The 15,581-nt window shown below is 38.8% G+C and overlaps 2 protein-coding genes across 2 annotated transcripts; both read left to right on the top strand.

Moving 5' to 3' along the window:
* The first annotated feature begins 3,887 nt into the window (after positions 1-3,887).
* On the top strand, positions 3,888-7,202 carry LOC110780259 (uncharacterized). Its single transcript, XM_056829672.1, has 7 exons — positions 3,888-4,272; positions 4,356-4,711; positions 4,831-4,863; positions 4,988-5,237; positions 5,331-5,810; positions 5,895-6,140; positions 6,184-7,202. Exons 1-7 carry the CDS (start codon positions 3,888-3,890, stop codon positions 7,200-7,202), a joined length of 2,769 nt encoding a protein of 922 aa, XP_056685650.1.
* Positions 7,203-9,819: 2,617 nt separating this feature from the next.
* On the top strand, positions 9,820-11,814 carry LOC130461535 (zinc finger BED domain-containing protein RICESLEEPER 2-like). The gene is made up of 4 exons (XM_056829671.1): positions 9,820-10,155; positions 10,256-10,547; positions 10,602-11,651; positions 11,726-11,814. Exons 1-4 carry the CDS (start codon positions 9,820-9,822, stop codon positions 11,812-11,814), a joined length of 1,767 nt encoding a protein of 588 aa, XP_056685649.1.
* Positions 11,815-15,581: the final 3,767 nt, after the last annotated feature.

Genomic DNA, 15,581 nt, shown 5'->3' with positions numbered 1-15,581 from the left:
ATATAAATCATGCAGAAAAACCATAAAGCCAGGAATCCAAATTATTTGCCACATAACAATTAGCATAATTTAGGATACATACACTTTGTAGCGTGCCCTCCCTAGCTGCGCCGGAACCGAACAAGAACAAGTCTAGGACTCCAAATGTCGTCCCTCCGTAGATAGTCCACAGCACGTTCGGATCCGCCTTAGATTTAATTAACTAGATTTGCACCTAAGGTATTATGATTTATTCGAATATTTTAGGCAATATTAATCTTAGTTTTAATCCTTACAACTAGATGAATACTTGAAATTATGTGTTCATAAATTGTGAATGCCATCACATATTTATAGGGTAGGAATAATGGAATTAGAAGTCTACAAGGATTCAAGTAATCTAAATCTATTAGAATTAGACTTTACTTAAAACTAGTAACTTTAGGAAATTAATCTTTTTAATCTAATCCTAATTGCTTAAGGATTCGATGCACGAACTTCAACACACACACGAGCACGACCCACAAGAGAGCAGGCAGTGCCCGCGCGCGCGGAGAAGCCCACGAGTGGCTTCGCAGCCCACGAGTGCTCGCAGCCCGCGTCTGCTCGCAGCCCGCGTCTGCTCGCAGCCCGCGTCTTTGCTCGCAGCCCATGGGCGCGCTGGGCCTGGCCTTGCGCTGGGCTTTGGGTGCCTTTGGCTGTTTGCTGCTCATGCCTTGCGCGCTGGGCTTGCTAGGCGTGGGCCTGGCTTCGTGATGGGCCTTGCGTCTAGCAAGCTCGTCCGATGTTTTATTTCGTACGACGCGCTTCCGATTAATTTTCCGTTTCCGGAATTCATTTCTGATTCGAACAATATTTAATATTTCCGATTCCGGAATTAATTTCCGTATTTGAACAAATATTTAATATTTCCGATTCCGGAATTATTTTCCGATTCCGATAATATTTCCGATTCAGACAATATTTCCGTTTCCGGCAATATTTCCGATTCCGGCAATATTTCCATTTCCGATAATATTTTCCGATACGTACCATGTTTCCGTTTCCAACAACATCTACGACTTGTATAATATTTATATTTCCGATACGATCCATATTTCCGTTTCCGGCAATATCATCGTTTCCGTAGTATTCATAATTTGCCTTTGACGATTTCAGCTCCCACTGGAACCGAGATCCGTCGATTCCGAATATCCATAAATGGAGTATTTAATTCACTTAAATACTTGATCCGTTCACGTACTATTTGTGTGACCCTACGGGTTCAGTCAAGAGTAAGTTGTGGATTAATATTATTAATTCCACTTGAACTGAAGCGACCTCTAGCTAGGCATACAGTTTACTTTATCTCACTGAATTATTAACTTGTATAATTAATACTGAACCGCATTTATTAGACTTAGCATTGAATGCATACTTGGACCAAGGGCATTATTTCTTTCAGTCTCCCACTTGTCCTTAGGGACAAGTGTGCATTTCCTAATTCCTTTGTCGCTTGATGCTTGCTCTTGAACATAAGGTAAGAGTTGTCATCCTTATTATGTCTAGAGGTGTTTCTCGGTTTCAGAGTTCAACTGATCAAATAAACAGATAATCATATCCTATGATTCATCTGAGCGCGACCATGCATTTTACAGTTTCTTGCTCTCCGAGTGGTCTTGTACAACTTTCAGCATCTCATCCCGATTTATGGGAGGACAATCCCAATCTTGCGATCTTGAGATTAGACTTCGTTTGACAGGTGATTACCCGAGCGTTGCCTTTATAGCCTCCTTTTACGGTGCGACGGTTGACAACGTCAAAGCAACCAGTTCTCAAACAAGTAATCTCAAATCACTCAGGTATTGAGGATTAGTGTCTAATAATTTTTATGAAATTTACTTATGACAGATTTTTTATCTCTTACAGTAAAGTTTCATAGGTCTGTCCGATACTATTCTTCCCAAAATAAGTATATATGCAAATGATTGCGACATTGCCATGTCCACATAGTTCAAGAAACAGAACTACTAGTCATCTTGCATTCTAGTCGTCTAACGTTTTCTATGCGTCCATCTTTATAGAAAACTCCGACCAGGGACCATTTTCAACTTTTGACATTCAAGTTCACTTGATAGACATTTCTTAGTCACAGGACTGGTCCTGACAGTCTATCTTGAATATATCGTAAATTGAAGGGACTCATAATTTAATAAACCACAAATTAAATGAAAAAATGAATTCTATTCATTAATGTGAATGGTTAACCAATAACGTTTTACAAAGTATTAAACTCTAAAACTTTAAAACATTAAAGAAGGACATCAAAGCCATTCTCCAACATGCTTGATTCCCATAGCTGCAGTGTGCGAGTTGTGCTTCGCCTGCGGCAGAGGTTTAGTTAATGGATCCGAGATGTTGTCATCAATTCCAATTTTGCTTATCTCGACTTCTTTTCTTTCAACGAACTCTCGTAGAAGGTGAAATCTACGAAGTACATGCTTGACTCTCTGGTGGTATCTAGGCTCCTTTGCCTGTCCAATAGCTCCACTATTATCACAATACAGAGCTATTGGTCCTTTAATGGAGGGGACTACACCAAGTTCACCTATGAACTTCCTTAGCCAAATAGATTCCTTTGCTGCTTCATGTGCAGCAATGTACTCCGCTTCAGTTGTAGAATCCGCAATGGTACTTTGCTTAGCACTTTTCCAGCTTACTGCACCTCCGTTGAGGCAGAAGACAAACCTAGATTGTGATCTGTAATCATCTTTGTCGATTTGGAAACTTGCGTCCATATAGCCTTTAACAATTAATTCATCATCTCCACCATAGACCAGGAAATCATCTTTGTGCCTTTTCAGGTACTTCAGAAAATTCTTGGCAGTAGTCCTGGATCTGACTGGTATCTGCTCGTAGCACTAAGTGAATACGCAACATCCGGGCGTGTACATATCATAGCATACATTATTGAACCAATCAATGATGCATATGGAATCCCACTTATTCGTCTACGCTCATCTAGTGTTTTTGGGCACTGAGTCTTGCTTAGAGTCATTCCATGAGACAAGGGTAGGTAGCCTCGCTTGGAGTCTGCGATATTGAACCTTTCAAGCACCTTATTGATATAAGTGCTTTGACTGAGTCCAATCATCCTTTTAGATCTATCTCTGTAAATCTTGATGCCCAGTATGTACTGTGCTTCTCCTAGATCCTTCATCGAAAAACATTTCCCAAGCCAAATCTTGACTGAGTTCAACATAGGAATGTCATTTCCGATAAGTAAGATGTCGTCGACATATAATACTAGAAAATCAATTTTTCTCCCACAGACCTTCTTGTATACACAAGATTCGTCTGCGTTCTTGATGAAACCAAAGTCACTGACTGCTTCATCGAAACGTATATTCCAGCTCCTTGATGCTTGCTTCAATCCGTAGATTGATTTCTTAAGCTTGCATACCTTTTTAGCATTCTTTGGATCCTCAAAACCCTCAGGCTATGTCATAAACACAATTTCTGTTAAAACGCCGTTTAAGAAAGCGGTTTTGACATCCATCTGCCATATTTCGTAATCGTAATATGCATCGATTGCTAACATTCCAGCCTGCAGTGTTTGTAAAACCCACTCAAAAGATCCAGAAAGTTTGGAGACCTAAAGAACCTAGAGTAGTTACTGTTGCTCCTGTAACTGTGGAGGTTGAGAAATGTGCTGAAACTGAGGAGGTTGTGGCTTCTACTGTAGTTGAGAACACTCCAGTTGCTGTTGCTAAGCCTAGTGATGATGGGTGGAGGGTAGTATCCAGGAGAAGAAGAGAGCCTAGATCTCATATTCCTGCTCTTGGTTTGGCCCAAGTTCATGCTTCTGTGGTGAGCTCTTCTGAGGATGAAGGTGGAGGTGGGGGAGAAGGTAGTGTGGAGTTCCCCCTATGATAATATGCTCTTGGAATGTGAGGGGGCTTAATGCTCCTTCAAAGGTGGTGGAGGTGAGGAGGTTTTTGCAGAAGAATAATGTAGATGTTGTAGCTCTGGTGGAGACTAGGGTAAGAGAAATTAATGTTAAGAAAGTTCAGAATAAGCTTGGAGGTGAGTGGAAGTGGGAAATGAACTACTCCTGCTCTCCTAAAGGGAGAATTTGGGTTGGTTGGAGACATAGTTTGATTACTTATCACGTTGTGAATAAAACATACCAGTTTATTCATGGAGTTATCTGCACTAAGACTGGCTTAACTAGTGCTGAGTTTACTGCTGTCTATGGTTTACATACTATAGAACATAGAAAGCCCTTATGGGTTGATTTGGTCAACACTGCAGGTACTGTAGGCCTTGGCTCCTTATGGGGGATTTCAATTCTGTTTTGTATTCTGGGGATAGGATTAATGGTAATCAAATTCAAGATAATGAAACAAGGGACTTTGAGAGGTGTATTGATGCTGCTGGTTTGGCTGAACTGAAGAGTTGTGGGCACTTCTTCTCCTGGAGCAATAAAGGGCAAGGTGATCTGAGAATCAGTTCTAGAATTGACAGGGCTTTAGGGTGTGCTGCTTGGCATACAGTTTTTGATGATGCTGTTGTGGATCATCTTAACCCTGGACTTTCTGACCATTCTCCTCTTGTTCTCACTTGTAAAATGGAGGATCATTCTAAAGGGAGGCCTTTTAGGCTCTTTAACTATATGGCTGATCACCCTAGCTTTAATCAAGTGGTTCAAGATGGTTGGAAGGTTAATATTCAGGGTACTGCAATGCACCAGGTGTGGAAAAAATTGAAATGTGTTAAGCAGGGTTTGAAAACTTTACACAAGAAGGAGTTTGCAAGACTTGAAGAAAGAATTGATACTATCAGGACTGATCTGATGGCATCCAAGTCCAGCTGGCTGCTACTCCTACTGACACTGATTTACAGGTGAATGAAAAAAGGCAAACAGAGTTACTTAAAAAGTTTCTGGGGATTCAGGAAAGTGCATACAGATAAAATCAAGAATTCAGTGGTTGAAAAAAGGTGACTCAAACTCTAAATTCTTCTTCAGTGCTATGAAGGAGAGTACACAAGGAATAGCATTGACTTATTATATGACACTGCTGGCAAGAAACTGGTCACTACAGAGGAAATTCAGAAAGAAATTTGTGTATTCTATAAGGAACTTGTTGGGTCTGCTACAGATAATCTTGTTGGGATTGATCTGGATGTTGTTAGAAAAGGGAATCAACTGACTGCTGATGCTACTCAAGGTCTAGTGGTTCCAGTTACTAATGATGAGATTGATGTTTCTTTAGCTGGTATCAACATTCACAAAGCCCCTGGCCTTGATGGTTTCAATAGCTTTTTCTTTTAGAAGGCATGGGGGACAGTTAAAGATGATATTTATGCAGCTGTGAAGGAATTCTTTGACACTGGGAAAATGCTGAGAAAAATCAACAACACTTCAGTGACCTTGATTCCTAAGGTTCAGAATGCCACAAGTATTAAGGATTTTAGACCTATTGCTTGTTGCTCTATTGTTTATAAGCTTATTTCTAAAATCCTAACATCAAGAATGCAGGTTGTGATTGGTGATGTGATAAGAAATGCTCAATCAGGGTTCATTCCTGGTAGGAACATTTCAGGTAATATTTTGCTGGCCTCAGAATTAGTCAAATGCTATTCTAGAAAGTACATCTCTCCTAGATGTATGATCAAGGTGGATTTAAAAAAGGCCTATGACTCTATTGAGTGGCATTTTCTCAAGAAGATGTTGCAAGAATTAGGTTTTTCTAGTAAATTTGTCAACTGGATTATGCAGTGTCTGTATTCAGTTTCTTACTCTATCCTGGTAAATGGAGCTCCTACTTCCCCTATTCCTGCTAAAAAAGGTTTGAGGCAAGGGGATCCTATGTCCCCCTATTTGTTTGCAATAGGAATGTAGTACTTGTCAAGGTGTTTGGGCAATGTTGCAGGTGATAAGCACTTTAAGTATCATCCAAGATGCAAGAAGTTGAATATAACCCATATGATGTTTGCTGATGACCTACTGATGTTTTCCAGAGCTGATATCCCTTCTGTGACTGCTTTGTTTGGGGCTTTCACAAAATTCTCTCTTGATTCTGGTCTGTTGGCTAACCTTCATAAAAGTGAGGTCTACACTGCTGGTATTCCTGATGATATGTCTGATCAGATTGTAGAGCAAATTGGCATTCCAAAGGGTTCTTTCCCCTTTAAGTATCTTGGTGTTCCTTTGACAACCAGGAAACTTGTTTGCTGATTGCAAACCTCTTATTGAAAAGATAGTTGATAGAGTGAGGAGCTGGACTGCAAAATTTTTGTCTTATGCAGGGAGGTTACAATTGATCAAGTCAGTCTTATTTGGTATTCAAATGTACTGGAGCCAAATTTTTGTGATGCCAAAGAAAGTAATGAAGGAAATTCAAAGGATCTGCAGGTGTTTTCTTTGGACAGGTTCTGATCTGGGTTCAAAGAAAGCTCCTGTTGTCTGGGAGCAGATGTGTTTCCCCAAGAGTTGTGGAGGGTGGAACTTGACCAATCTTGTTATTTGGAACAAAGCAACTGTTGTGAAGCATCTGTGGGCTCTTTCTATGAAACAAGATAGACCGTGGGTTAAATGGATTCATATTTACTATGTGAAAAATCAGAATTTCTGGAGTATGCCTGTTCCCAATGGGCTCACTTGGTCTCTTAGGAAGATTTGGCACAGTAGAGACATGGTGATGCAAGTTGGTACCTTTGACCAGTTCACTTATGCTAGCAAATTCAAGATCAACAAAATGTATAAGTATTTGCATGATATTGGAGGGCATGTTTCCTGGAAGAGAATAATTTGCAATAGCAAAGCTACCCCTAAAGCTGCCTTCATTGTCTGGTTGGCACTGCATAAAAGGCTTCCTACTAAGGATAGGTTGAGAGGTTGGGGAATGAACATTTCTAGTACCTGTGAGTTATGTCAGGCTGCTGATGAGAGCCTTGACCATTTATTCTTTGATTGCTCAGTTTCTAAGGAGGTTCGGAGTGGTGTTCTTCAGCATCTGGGAGTCAGTAGATTAGTGATGCAGTGGGAATTAGAGGTGCAGTGGTGTTCAGTCAAAAGCAGAAGCACAAAAGAAGCTGATATCAGAAGAAGTATTGCATTTTCTGAGACTGTCTATGCTTTGTGGCTGCAGAGAAATGCTAATCTCTTCAAGAACAAACTTGATTCCATTGATTGTATTGTTAGGAGAATCTTATTCATTGTGGCTTGTAGGTGTGAGTAGGTAGTTTGTTCTTCTTGCCTTTGTTGGTGCGGTTCCCCTTCCTGTTGGCTGGAACTGCTTGGTGTATTGTTGTTTGGTGTTTTCACCTCTCTTGGTAATAATATTCCTTATTATTTGCCAAAAAAATAAAAAAAAATTTAGGGCGAAAAGTCGAAAATTTATTATTCAAATTAATTTCCGATTATCATGGATTCAAATCTAGGTCATAAAAATTTAAAATTTATCAAATTTAACAATTTTTATGGTGGTTGTTAATCATGGATACCTAATTAAATTGTCAATTAATTATGAAAATCAAATCAAATCAAATTCTAAATTATTCGAATTTCAACAAATTAATTACAATTACAAATTAGGTTGTATAATTAACAAGCTTAGGCATTTAAATTTGTTAAACATATACAGTATGTCAATCAAAAATTCAAGATTTACAAACAAGACTCGCAAATATTTAATTTAACATCTTAAAAATTACAAATTTTGCGTTCGAAAAACTAAAACCTCCGAAAAGTCATAGTTAGGCTTCGAATTTGGGAATTCTGGCTTCGGCATCAAATCTTTGATTTTAGTCAAAATTTTAAAACGCCGTTTACATGCGAAATTCACTATAAAATTATACGATTCCGACCATTATTGACTAAACTGCCGAAAATTCTGCGAACATATAATTAAATAATCGCACGAATTTGCAATTAATTACAAAAAATCAAAAATTTCGAAATTAATCACCCCTTTTAATTCATTGCAAATTTATAAAATTTAACCATGTTAACTAATTATTATGGAATTAATTAGAGGCTCATGATACCACTCAGGTCTGTGTTTCATCGTAATTTTAAAAAAATGAGGGTTTATATAGAGGTTCGAATGAGGTGTCCTTTATCAGGGGATGCACCTGGGGTGGGGGTTGCGCCAAGGTCAAGGCTTGCATGATTCCCAACAAACCGATGCATGGCTTAGGCTTGGTTGGGTGAGTTGGCAATTTGTATTAAATGCTTTGTATTTGTGTCTTTCTTGGTTGGCAAGGCTAAAGAAAATTGTTGTGACTTGATGTAACAACGTTTTTAGGGAATTGTGTTTCGGGTTTGAAAAGGTGCTCGGGATTGTTGCTCTCGATTTTGTTGCATCGGCGCCCGGGGTGCTCGATTTTATGTGTCGGTGTCTGATTTTGAAGGTGTTTACACGATTTTAAGTGGAAACATACCTCGGAGTTGGACTCTGGCATCGGATTTTGGAGATTACTTGGATTTTGAACTTGCGTTTGGAATTGAATTTTGAACTAATATCCAGGATTGGAAATGGGCTCGGGGATTGGGTTTTCGGAAGACTGAATTGAAGTTTGGAATTTGAAGATTATTAGAATAACCTTTGTCCTTTGTGAATTGATGTTTCCATTAGGAGTTGCCCCAACTAAGGAGAGACCGGTGGTATCATCATTGACCCTTAAGGGGAGACACAAATTAGGTGTCTACACTACCTAAATAGTACGTAGTATGTGATTTTGAGGTTACTATTTATAATATATTGACGTTACTACTCATATTATATAGATATTTATTTTATATTTGAAATAAGTAATAATATGAAAGAAAATGTATAATAAAAAAAACAGTGCAATTAATGTTGTGGGATCTTTTACGGTGATGACGTGTCATGCGCTCCTCGGAGGTATCAACTATGAACTGGCACGATCCTCTGGCAACCTGCAAAACAAGAATATTCCCGTAGGAATATTCCCTCTGAAGGAAATAATGCCCTTGGTCCAAGTATGCATTTAATATTAAGTCTAATAAATGCGGTTCAGTATTAATTGACAAGTTAATAATTCAGTGAGATCAAGTGAGCTGAATGCCTAGCTAGAGGCCGCTTCAGTTCAAGTGGAATTAATTATATTAATCCACAGCTTACTCTTGACTGAACCCGTAGGGTCACACAAATAGCACGTAAACGGATCAAGTATTTAATGGCATTAAATACTCCATCTATGGATATTCGGAATCGACGGATCTTGGTTTCAGTGGGAGCTGAGATTGTCACAAGCAAGAAATGAATGCTCCGGAAACGATGATATTGCCGGAAACGGAAATATGCATCGTATCGGAAATATAAATATTATCCAAGTCGTAGATGTTACCGGAAACAGAAACATGGTACGTATCGGAAAATATTATCGGAAATGGAACTATTGCCGGAAACGGAAATATTGTCAGAATCGGAAATATTATCGGAATCGGAAAATAATTCCGGAAACGGAAATATTAAATATTTGTTCGAAACGAAAATTAATTCCGGAATCGGAAATATTAAATATTGTTCGTATCGGAAATGAATTCCGGAACCGGGAATTTAATCGGAAGCGCATCGTACGAATTAGCATCGGACGAGGCTTGCTAGTCGAAGGCCCAGCACGAAGCCAGGCCCACGCCCAGCAAGCCAAGCGCCCAACACGAAGGCCACAGCCTCGCCAGGCCCAGCGTAAGGCCAGGCCCAGCAAGGCCGTTGGCGCGCGCGCTGAGCGTGCTCGTGGGCTGCGAGCAGCGACTGCTCGTGTGGGCCGCAAAGCCTGCGCGGGTGGTGCGATGCTCGTGGTCGTGCGACACTCGTGTTCGTAACTGAAATGGATAAACTTGAATCCGGCGATAAGAGTGAAACAAAAGCCAAGTGTAAGCACTGTAAGCAAGTTTATACTGCAAAATCTTTAAATGGAACTTCTCATTTGAGAAGACATCTTGATAAGTGTCCTGCAAAAAAGAATGTTTCAATTAAAAACTTTATGATTGGGGGTCAAATTAATTGTGAAGGACAATCAATGGCTTTAAAACATCCTAAAATTGATCCAGAAGCAGTAAGAAAAGCTATTTGTATGTTTGTTGTTGCTGGAGCTCATTCTTTTTCAATAGTTGAAGAACCCGGCTTTAAGAATATGTTTTCTACTGCTTGTCCCAACTATAAAGTTTGAGTAGACACACACTTAGGAGGGATGCATTAAAGTATTATGATAAAGAGAGACAAGCTGTTGAACTTGATATGCAAAATGCTCCTGGTAGGATTAGTTTTACATCTGTAATTGGAGAAATGATAGTACGCAAGATGAGTATATTTGTATAACTGCTCATTGGATTGATAATAACTGGAAGTTGCAAAAGAGAATCATTAGATTTGGGGCATTGACGCCTCCTTTTGATGGGGTTAGTATTGCTGAGGATGTTTCTTTTTGTTTGGCTAAATGGAAAATTGATGGAAAGGTGAGATCATTTACTTTGGATAATGCCACCTATAATAACACAATGTGTAGCCAGATTAAGAGACAACTTGTGAGGAATGGAATGGAACTTTTATTTGGTGGTGATTTTTTCTAAATTCGTTATTGTTGTCATATTATAAACTTGGTTGTGCAAGCCGTCCTTAAGCTCATTGATAGTGTTGTGGATAAGATTAGAGCAATTGGTAGGCATTTTAGATACTCTATTCCAAAGAAGAAGAAGTTCTATGAAATTGCTCAACAAACTTATCACTTGAATCCTAAGAAACGAATGCGAGGGGATTGTTGTGTTAGGTGGAACTCAACTTATTTGATGCTTGATCGTGCTCTTTATTTTAGGGCGGCTATTGATCATGTAGTGGAAAAAGATAGTGAAATAAAAATGTATCTTCTTGATGATGATGAATGGAAAAAGGTGTCAGTGATTCATGACTTTTTAAAGTTTTTTTATGATGTCACTAATGAGTTCTCTTCTTCCAACACTCCAACAACAAATATTTATTTTAAGGGAGTTTGGGATATTCAATGCATGTTACTTGAAGCTGCAAATGGGTCAAATTCATTTTTAGATGCTATGGTCAAAGAAATGCAAAAGAAATTTGACAAATATTGGTCCGACTACAATTTGTTGTTGTCTTGTGCTTATGTTTTGGACCCTAGGTTTAAGCTTAAATTGGTTGAGTATTGCTACACTAGTCTTTATGGCAAAGCACGTGTTAAAGAGAAAGTGGCGGAGGTAAGATCCACTTTGTGTAATTTTCTTAAGGAGTATAGGGATGTGGATGGAGGAGGTATTGGTGATAGTGGTAAGGTTAATGGGGGAGAACCAACCACCCTTTCTAATGGTAGTGGTAGAATGGCAAACTTTGGCTCTTGGATGAGTAGTCAAGAACAAAATACCGCCGATAAAACTCAACTTGATCTTTATTTGGAAGAAAAAAATGCCGATTACAATTCTAAACTTGATGTGTTGTCATGGTGGAAAAATAATGGTGCACCTAGACATCCACAACTTGCGGCATTGGCTCGTGATGTATTAGCTATTCCTATATCTTCCGTTCCATCCGAGTCCGCCTTTAGTATGGGTAAGAAGTTGATTAATCCTTGGAGGGGTTCTCTTACATCAATGACAATTGAATCTCTTGCTTGCTATGAGGATTGGCTTCGTGCAAAAGGTTTCTCTTTAGGTAAGTTTCTATATATCTTAGTTTCCACTTCATTTACTTATATCCTTAATTATTTTAACATTTTTTTTGTCAAGGTGGTTCAACCATATTTACCCTGCCACAAGATGAACAAGATGATGAAGATGACTCCAAGGAAGACGAAGATTGCCAAATTATTGAGTAATGATTAGTGGTGTGATTTGCATTTTTTCTCTCTTTAATGGACATTGAACTTTGTTGAAGAAGACTTGAAGACTTGTATTTGATTTTTTTACTTTGTTTAATGGTTTTGTACTTTGTGATTCTTCCTTTTCTTTGGAAGTTTGGATTAATTGGGACTTGGGAGAAGTACTTATGTTATATTTTCTAAATTTCTTATTTGAACTTTGAAGTAATTTCATTTTTTTTTGATGAGAAATTTGAAGCTCTTGAAGAAATAATGATTATAATGATTAGAATTCATTTTAAACCAAAAAAACCCGGCCCGGCCCGTGAAGCCCGACTGGCCCGCTAAAAACGGGTCTGGGCAAGCAAATCTGGCCCGGTCGCTGGCCCGGCCCCGGCACGTAGCAGTGGGCAAAAAATTGTGATGCGGCCCGGCCCGGCCCGGTGTTTGATCAGGTCTAGTATGGAGTCTTTTCAACAGCTTTTGACGGAGCACGATTCAGTGTGAGTGCTGTAGTTTGCAACGCATGTCCCCAAAATTGTAAAGGAAGTTCGGCTTGACCCATCATTGACCTGACCATATCGAGTAAGGTCTTGTTTCTCCGTTCCGACACTCCATTCCATTGAGGTGTCCCCGGAGCAGTCAATTCAGAAAGAATACCGCATTCTTTTAGATGGTCATCAAACTCGTGGCTAAGATATTCACCTCCTCGATCCGATCTTAGAGATTTGATTTTCTTGCCATGTTGATTCTCTACTTCATTTTGAAATTATCGGAATTTCTCAAACGATTCAGACTTGTGTTTCATTAAGTAAATATAGCCATATCTACTGAAATTGTCCGTAAACGTTATGAAATAGCTGAACTCACCTCTAGCTTTTGTACTCATAGGCCCACATACATCCGTATGTATTAGCCCTAGTAGTTCGCTTTCTCTTTCTCCCACCTTTGAGAAAGGTTGCTTTGTCATTTTTCCAAGTAAACAAGATTCGCATTGATCAATCTTCTCTAAGTCGAATGATTCTAGAATTCCCTTCCGTTGAAGTAATTCCATGCGCTTTGTGTTTATATGGCCTAATCGACAATGCCACATAAATGTGAGATCCGAATCACCAGTTTTAGCCTTTTTAGTATTTATGTTATAAATGTGTTTGCTCGTATCTAGCACATATAGACCATTTTCTTGTTGTGCTGAACCATAAAACATTACATTCAAAGCAAAAGAACAACTATTGTCTTTAAATTGAAAACTAAAACCTTTAGAATCCAAACTTGAAACGGAAATAATGTTTCTGGTGATATTAGGAACATAGTAAGAGTTTTCTAGTTCCAGAACAAAACCACTAGGCAAAGAAATAAAATAAGATCCTACGGCTAATGCAGCAATCCGTGCTCCATTTCCCACGCGTAGATCCATCTCGCCTTTATCAAGCTTTCTACTTCTCCTTAGTCCCTGCGAATTGGAACATAAGTGTGAGCCACAACCAGTATCTAATACCCAAGAAGTAGAATTAGCAAGATTACAATGTATAGCATACATACCTGAAGGAGAAGCAATGTTCCCGTTCTTCTCATCTTCCTTTCTCTTCAAGAAATCCCTCTTCCAATGCCCCTTCTTCTTGCAATAGAAGCATTCAGAGTCGGCATGAGAACGAGTCACCCTCTTCTGTTTACCAGAACTGGTGCCGTTGGACTTAGATGAGGGCGTAGCCTTGCCCTTACCCTTCTTGCCCTTGTTCTTGCCTGATTTGTTGAAGTTCTTGCCCTTACGCACCATAAGCACATCGTGCTTATTCTCTTGCTTGAGCGTCTTTTCAGCGGTTTTCAGCATACCGTGAAGCTCAGTAAGAGTTTTCTCCATGCTATTCATGTTGTAATTCAACTTGAACTGATCATATCCACTATGAAGCGAATGGATAATGATGTCAATAGCCATTTCATTTGAAACGTCAGAATCTAGAGCTCTCATATTCTCAAGGAGTCCAATCATTTTAAGAACATGTGGGCTCACTGGTTCTCCTTTCTTGAGTTTAGTCTCAAGGATCAACCTCTGAGTCTCGAATCTTTCGATTCTGGCTTGGTCCTGAAACATGTTCTTCAACTCCGAGATGATTTGGTAAGCATCCGAGTTAATGAACGTTTTCTGAAGTTCATGACTCATGGATGCAAGCATCACACATTTGACATCCATGTTGGCCTGGATCCAACGATTAAGGGCAGCTTGAGTCACCTCCGGCCCGGCGGCCTCTGGAAACTCTTCCTCTAGGACATATTCTTTTTCCTCATGCATTAGAACTATTTGCAAGTTCCTTTGCCAATCGAGGAAATTGTTGCCATTCAACTTCTCCTTGTAGAGAATTGAACGCAGGTTGAAAGTGTTGTAATTGTTTGCGGCCATTTGATTACTACAATCGAAAAGAATTTGCGATAAATAACCATTCATAACTTTAATAATTTTGAAATAAAAGCTAACATGGAATCATTAAAGCTATTAAACATTTCATTCATGCAAAAAGCAAAACATGGTCAAAAAATGAATGAAACGATTCCAAGACCCTAAAAGTCCTAAATCCTTAAGTAGCTTTGGCATGTCTTAAGTAGTTTAAGATTCTAGGTAAGCAAAACCTATTGCTAGTAATCTCCAAATTACTCTTGGTTAATAAATTAATACCATAATTTATCCCATTGCCACAACATAATGCCATTGTTGTTTGAGTTGAAACCACAATCAACGTGCTCCTTTGGGACGCCTTACCATCTAAGTCAACTAAAATAGCACCTCGCTTTGGCGTAAACCTACTACATTAGATCCTTAGATTTTTGTAAGTGCTTGATTTGGAAAGGCAATTTTTAAACTCAATATTACTTTGGACCTAGTTGTTTCTATGTTGGTTCGATTATTTAGTGAACTTAATCTAATCGAGTCATACGAAACAACCTATTCATGCAAAGCATACATAGATACATTCAAGCATAATATATATCAAAATGCATAAATAAATGGTGAACTAGTATGGCCCAAAACACTTGTCTTGAAGCATCCAATCTTCATCACCATCTTGTTAGCTTGGCATCGTCTTGAATCTTCGTTCAATTGCTAACTTAAAGTTCTAAACTTAGAAATACTTGAAAATAATAAAATTACATCAAAATTTCCATGGTACGCAGACCATATTTAAAACTTTACATTCAAAGATAGAACGGTTCGCAGACCGTATTGAACTATCCTAAATGGTCATACTAGTCACTTGGAGTACCTGCATTACATAAAATATACATTCTATGCAATCACCCATTCGTGCTAAAACGAATGGCCCATATAATTATGCAACTATTTACGTGAATTAATTAAAATTCACGCTCACATGAACGCGTCCTAAAAGATTAATCAATTTCCAAATTATTAATCCTTAGACTTTATTCTAATTAAAATTGAATTTAATTAAAATAATGCGACCTACAAAAATAATTAAAATAATTGTTTCATTTTAATTTCATTTGGTGGCTCCCACTCAAACCAATAATTATTCCGGATAATTAATTAAATATCAAATTAAAACTCGCGGCCCGGCCCAAGTAAATAAAATATTAAATTAAATATCCCATTAGCCCAAATTATTGCAAACATCTCAAGCCCAACGAAATAAACAATTTTTAAGAAAAAAAGTCCAAGTGCATGGTTGGGCTAGGCTTGGGCCCAGCCCATCGTAACGCTTGTGTGGCCTACGAGGCACACGAGCAAGCTCGCACACCTCGCAGGCTGGCGCGCGCGCGTGCCCACAGCT

Source organism: Spinacia oleracea, chromosome 5 (genome assembly GCF_020520425.1).
Source record: "Spinacia oleracea cultivar Varoflay chromosome 5, BTI_SOV_V1, whole genome shotgun sequence".
Lineage (NCBI taxonomy): Eukaryota > Viridiplantae > Streptophyta > Magnoliopsida > Caryophyllales > Amaranthaceae > Spinacia > Spinacia oleracea.
This window is presented reverse-complemented; position numbering and strand designations above follow the sequence as displayed.

Bases quoted from the DNA above. Each gene is read 5' to 3' on its own strand.
- LOC130461535 (XM_056829671.1), top strand. From the start codon at position 9,820: ATGGATAAACTTGAATCCGGCGATAAGAGTGAAACAAAAGCCAAGTGT. The intron at 10,548-10,601 runs GTGATTTTTTCT...TGGTTGTGCAAG, and splicing joins AATGGAACTTTTATTTGGTG to CCGTCCTTAAGCTCATTGAT. The intron at 11,652-11,725 runs GTAAGTTTCTAT...TTTTTTGTCAAG, and splicing joins TGCAAAAGGTTTCTCTTTAG to GTGGTTCAACCATATTTACC.
- LOC110780259 (XM_056829672.1), top strand. From the start codon at position 3,888: ATGATAATATGCTCTTGGAATGTGAGGGGGCTTAATGCTCCTTCAAAG. The intron at 4,864-4,987 runs GTGAATGAAAAA...ATTCTTCTTCAG, and splicing joins CTACTGACACTGATTTACAG to TGCTATGAAGGAGAGTACAC. The intron at 5,238-5,330 runs GTATCAACATTC...ATATTTATGCAG, and splicing joins GATTGATGTTTCTTTAGCTG to CTGTGAAGGAATTCTTTGAC.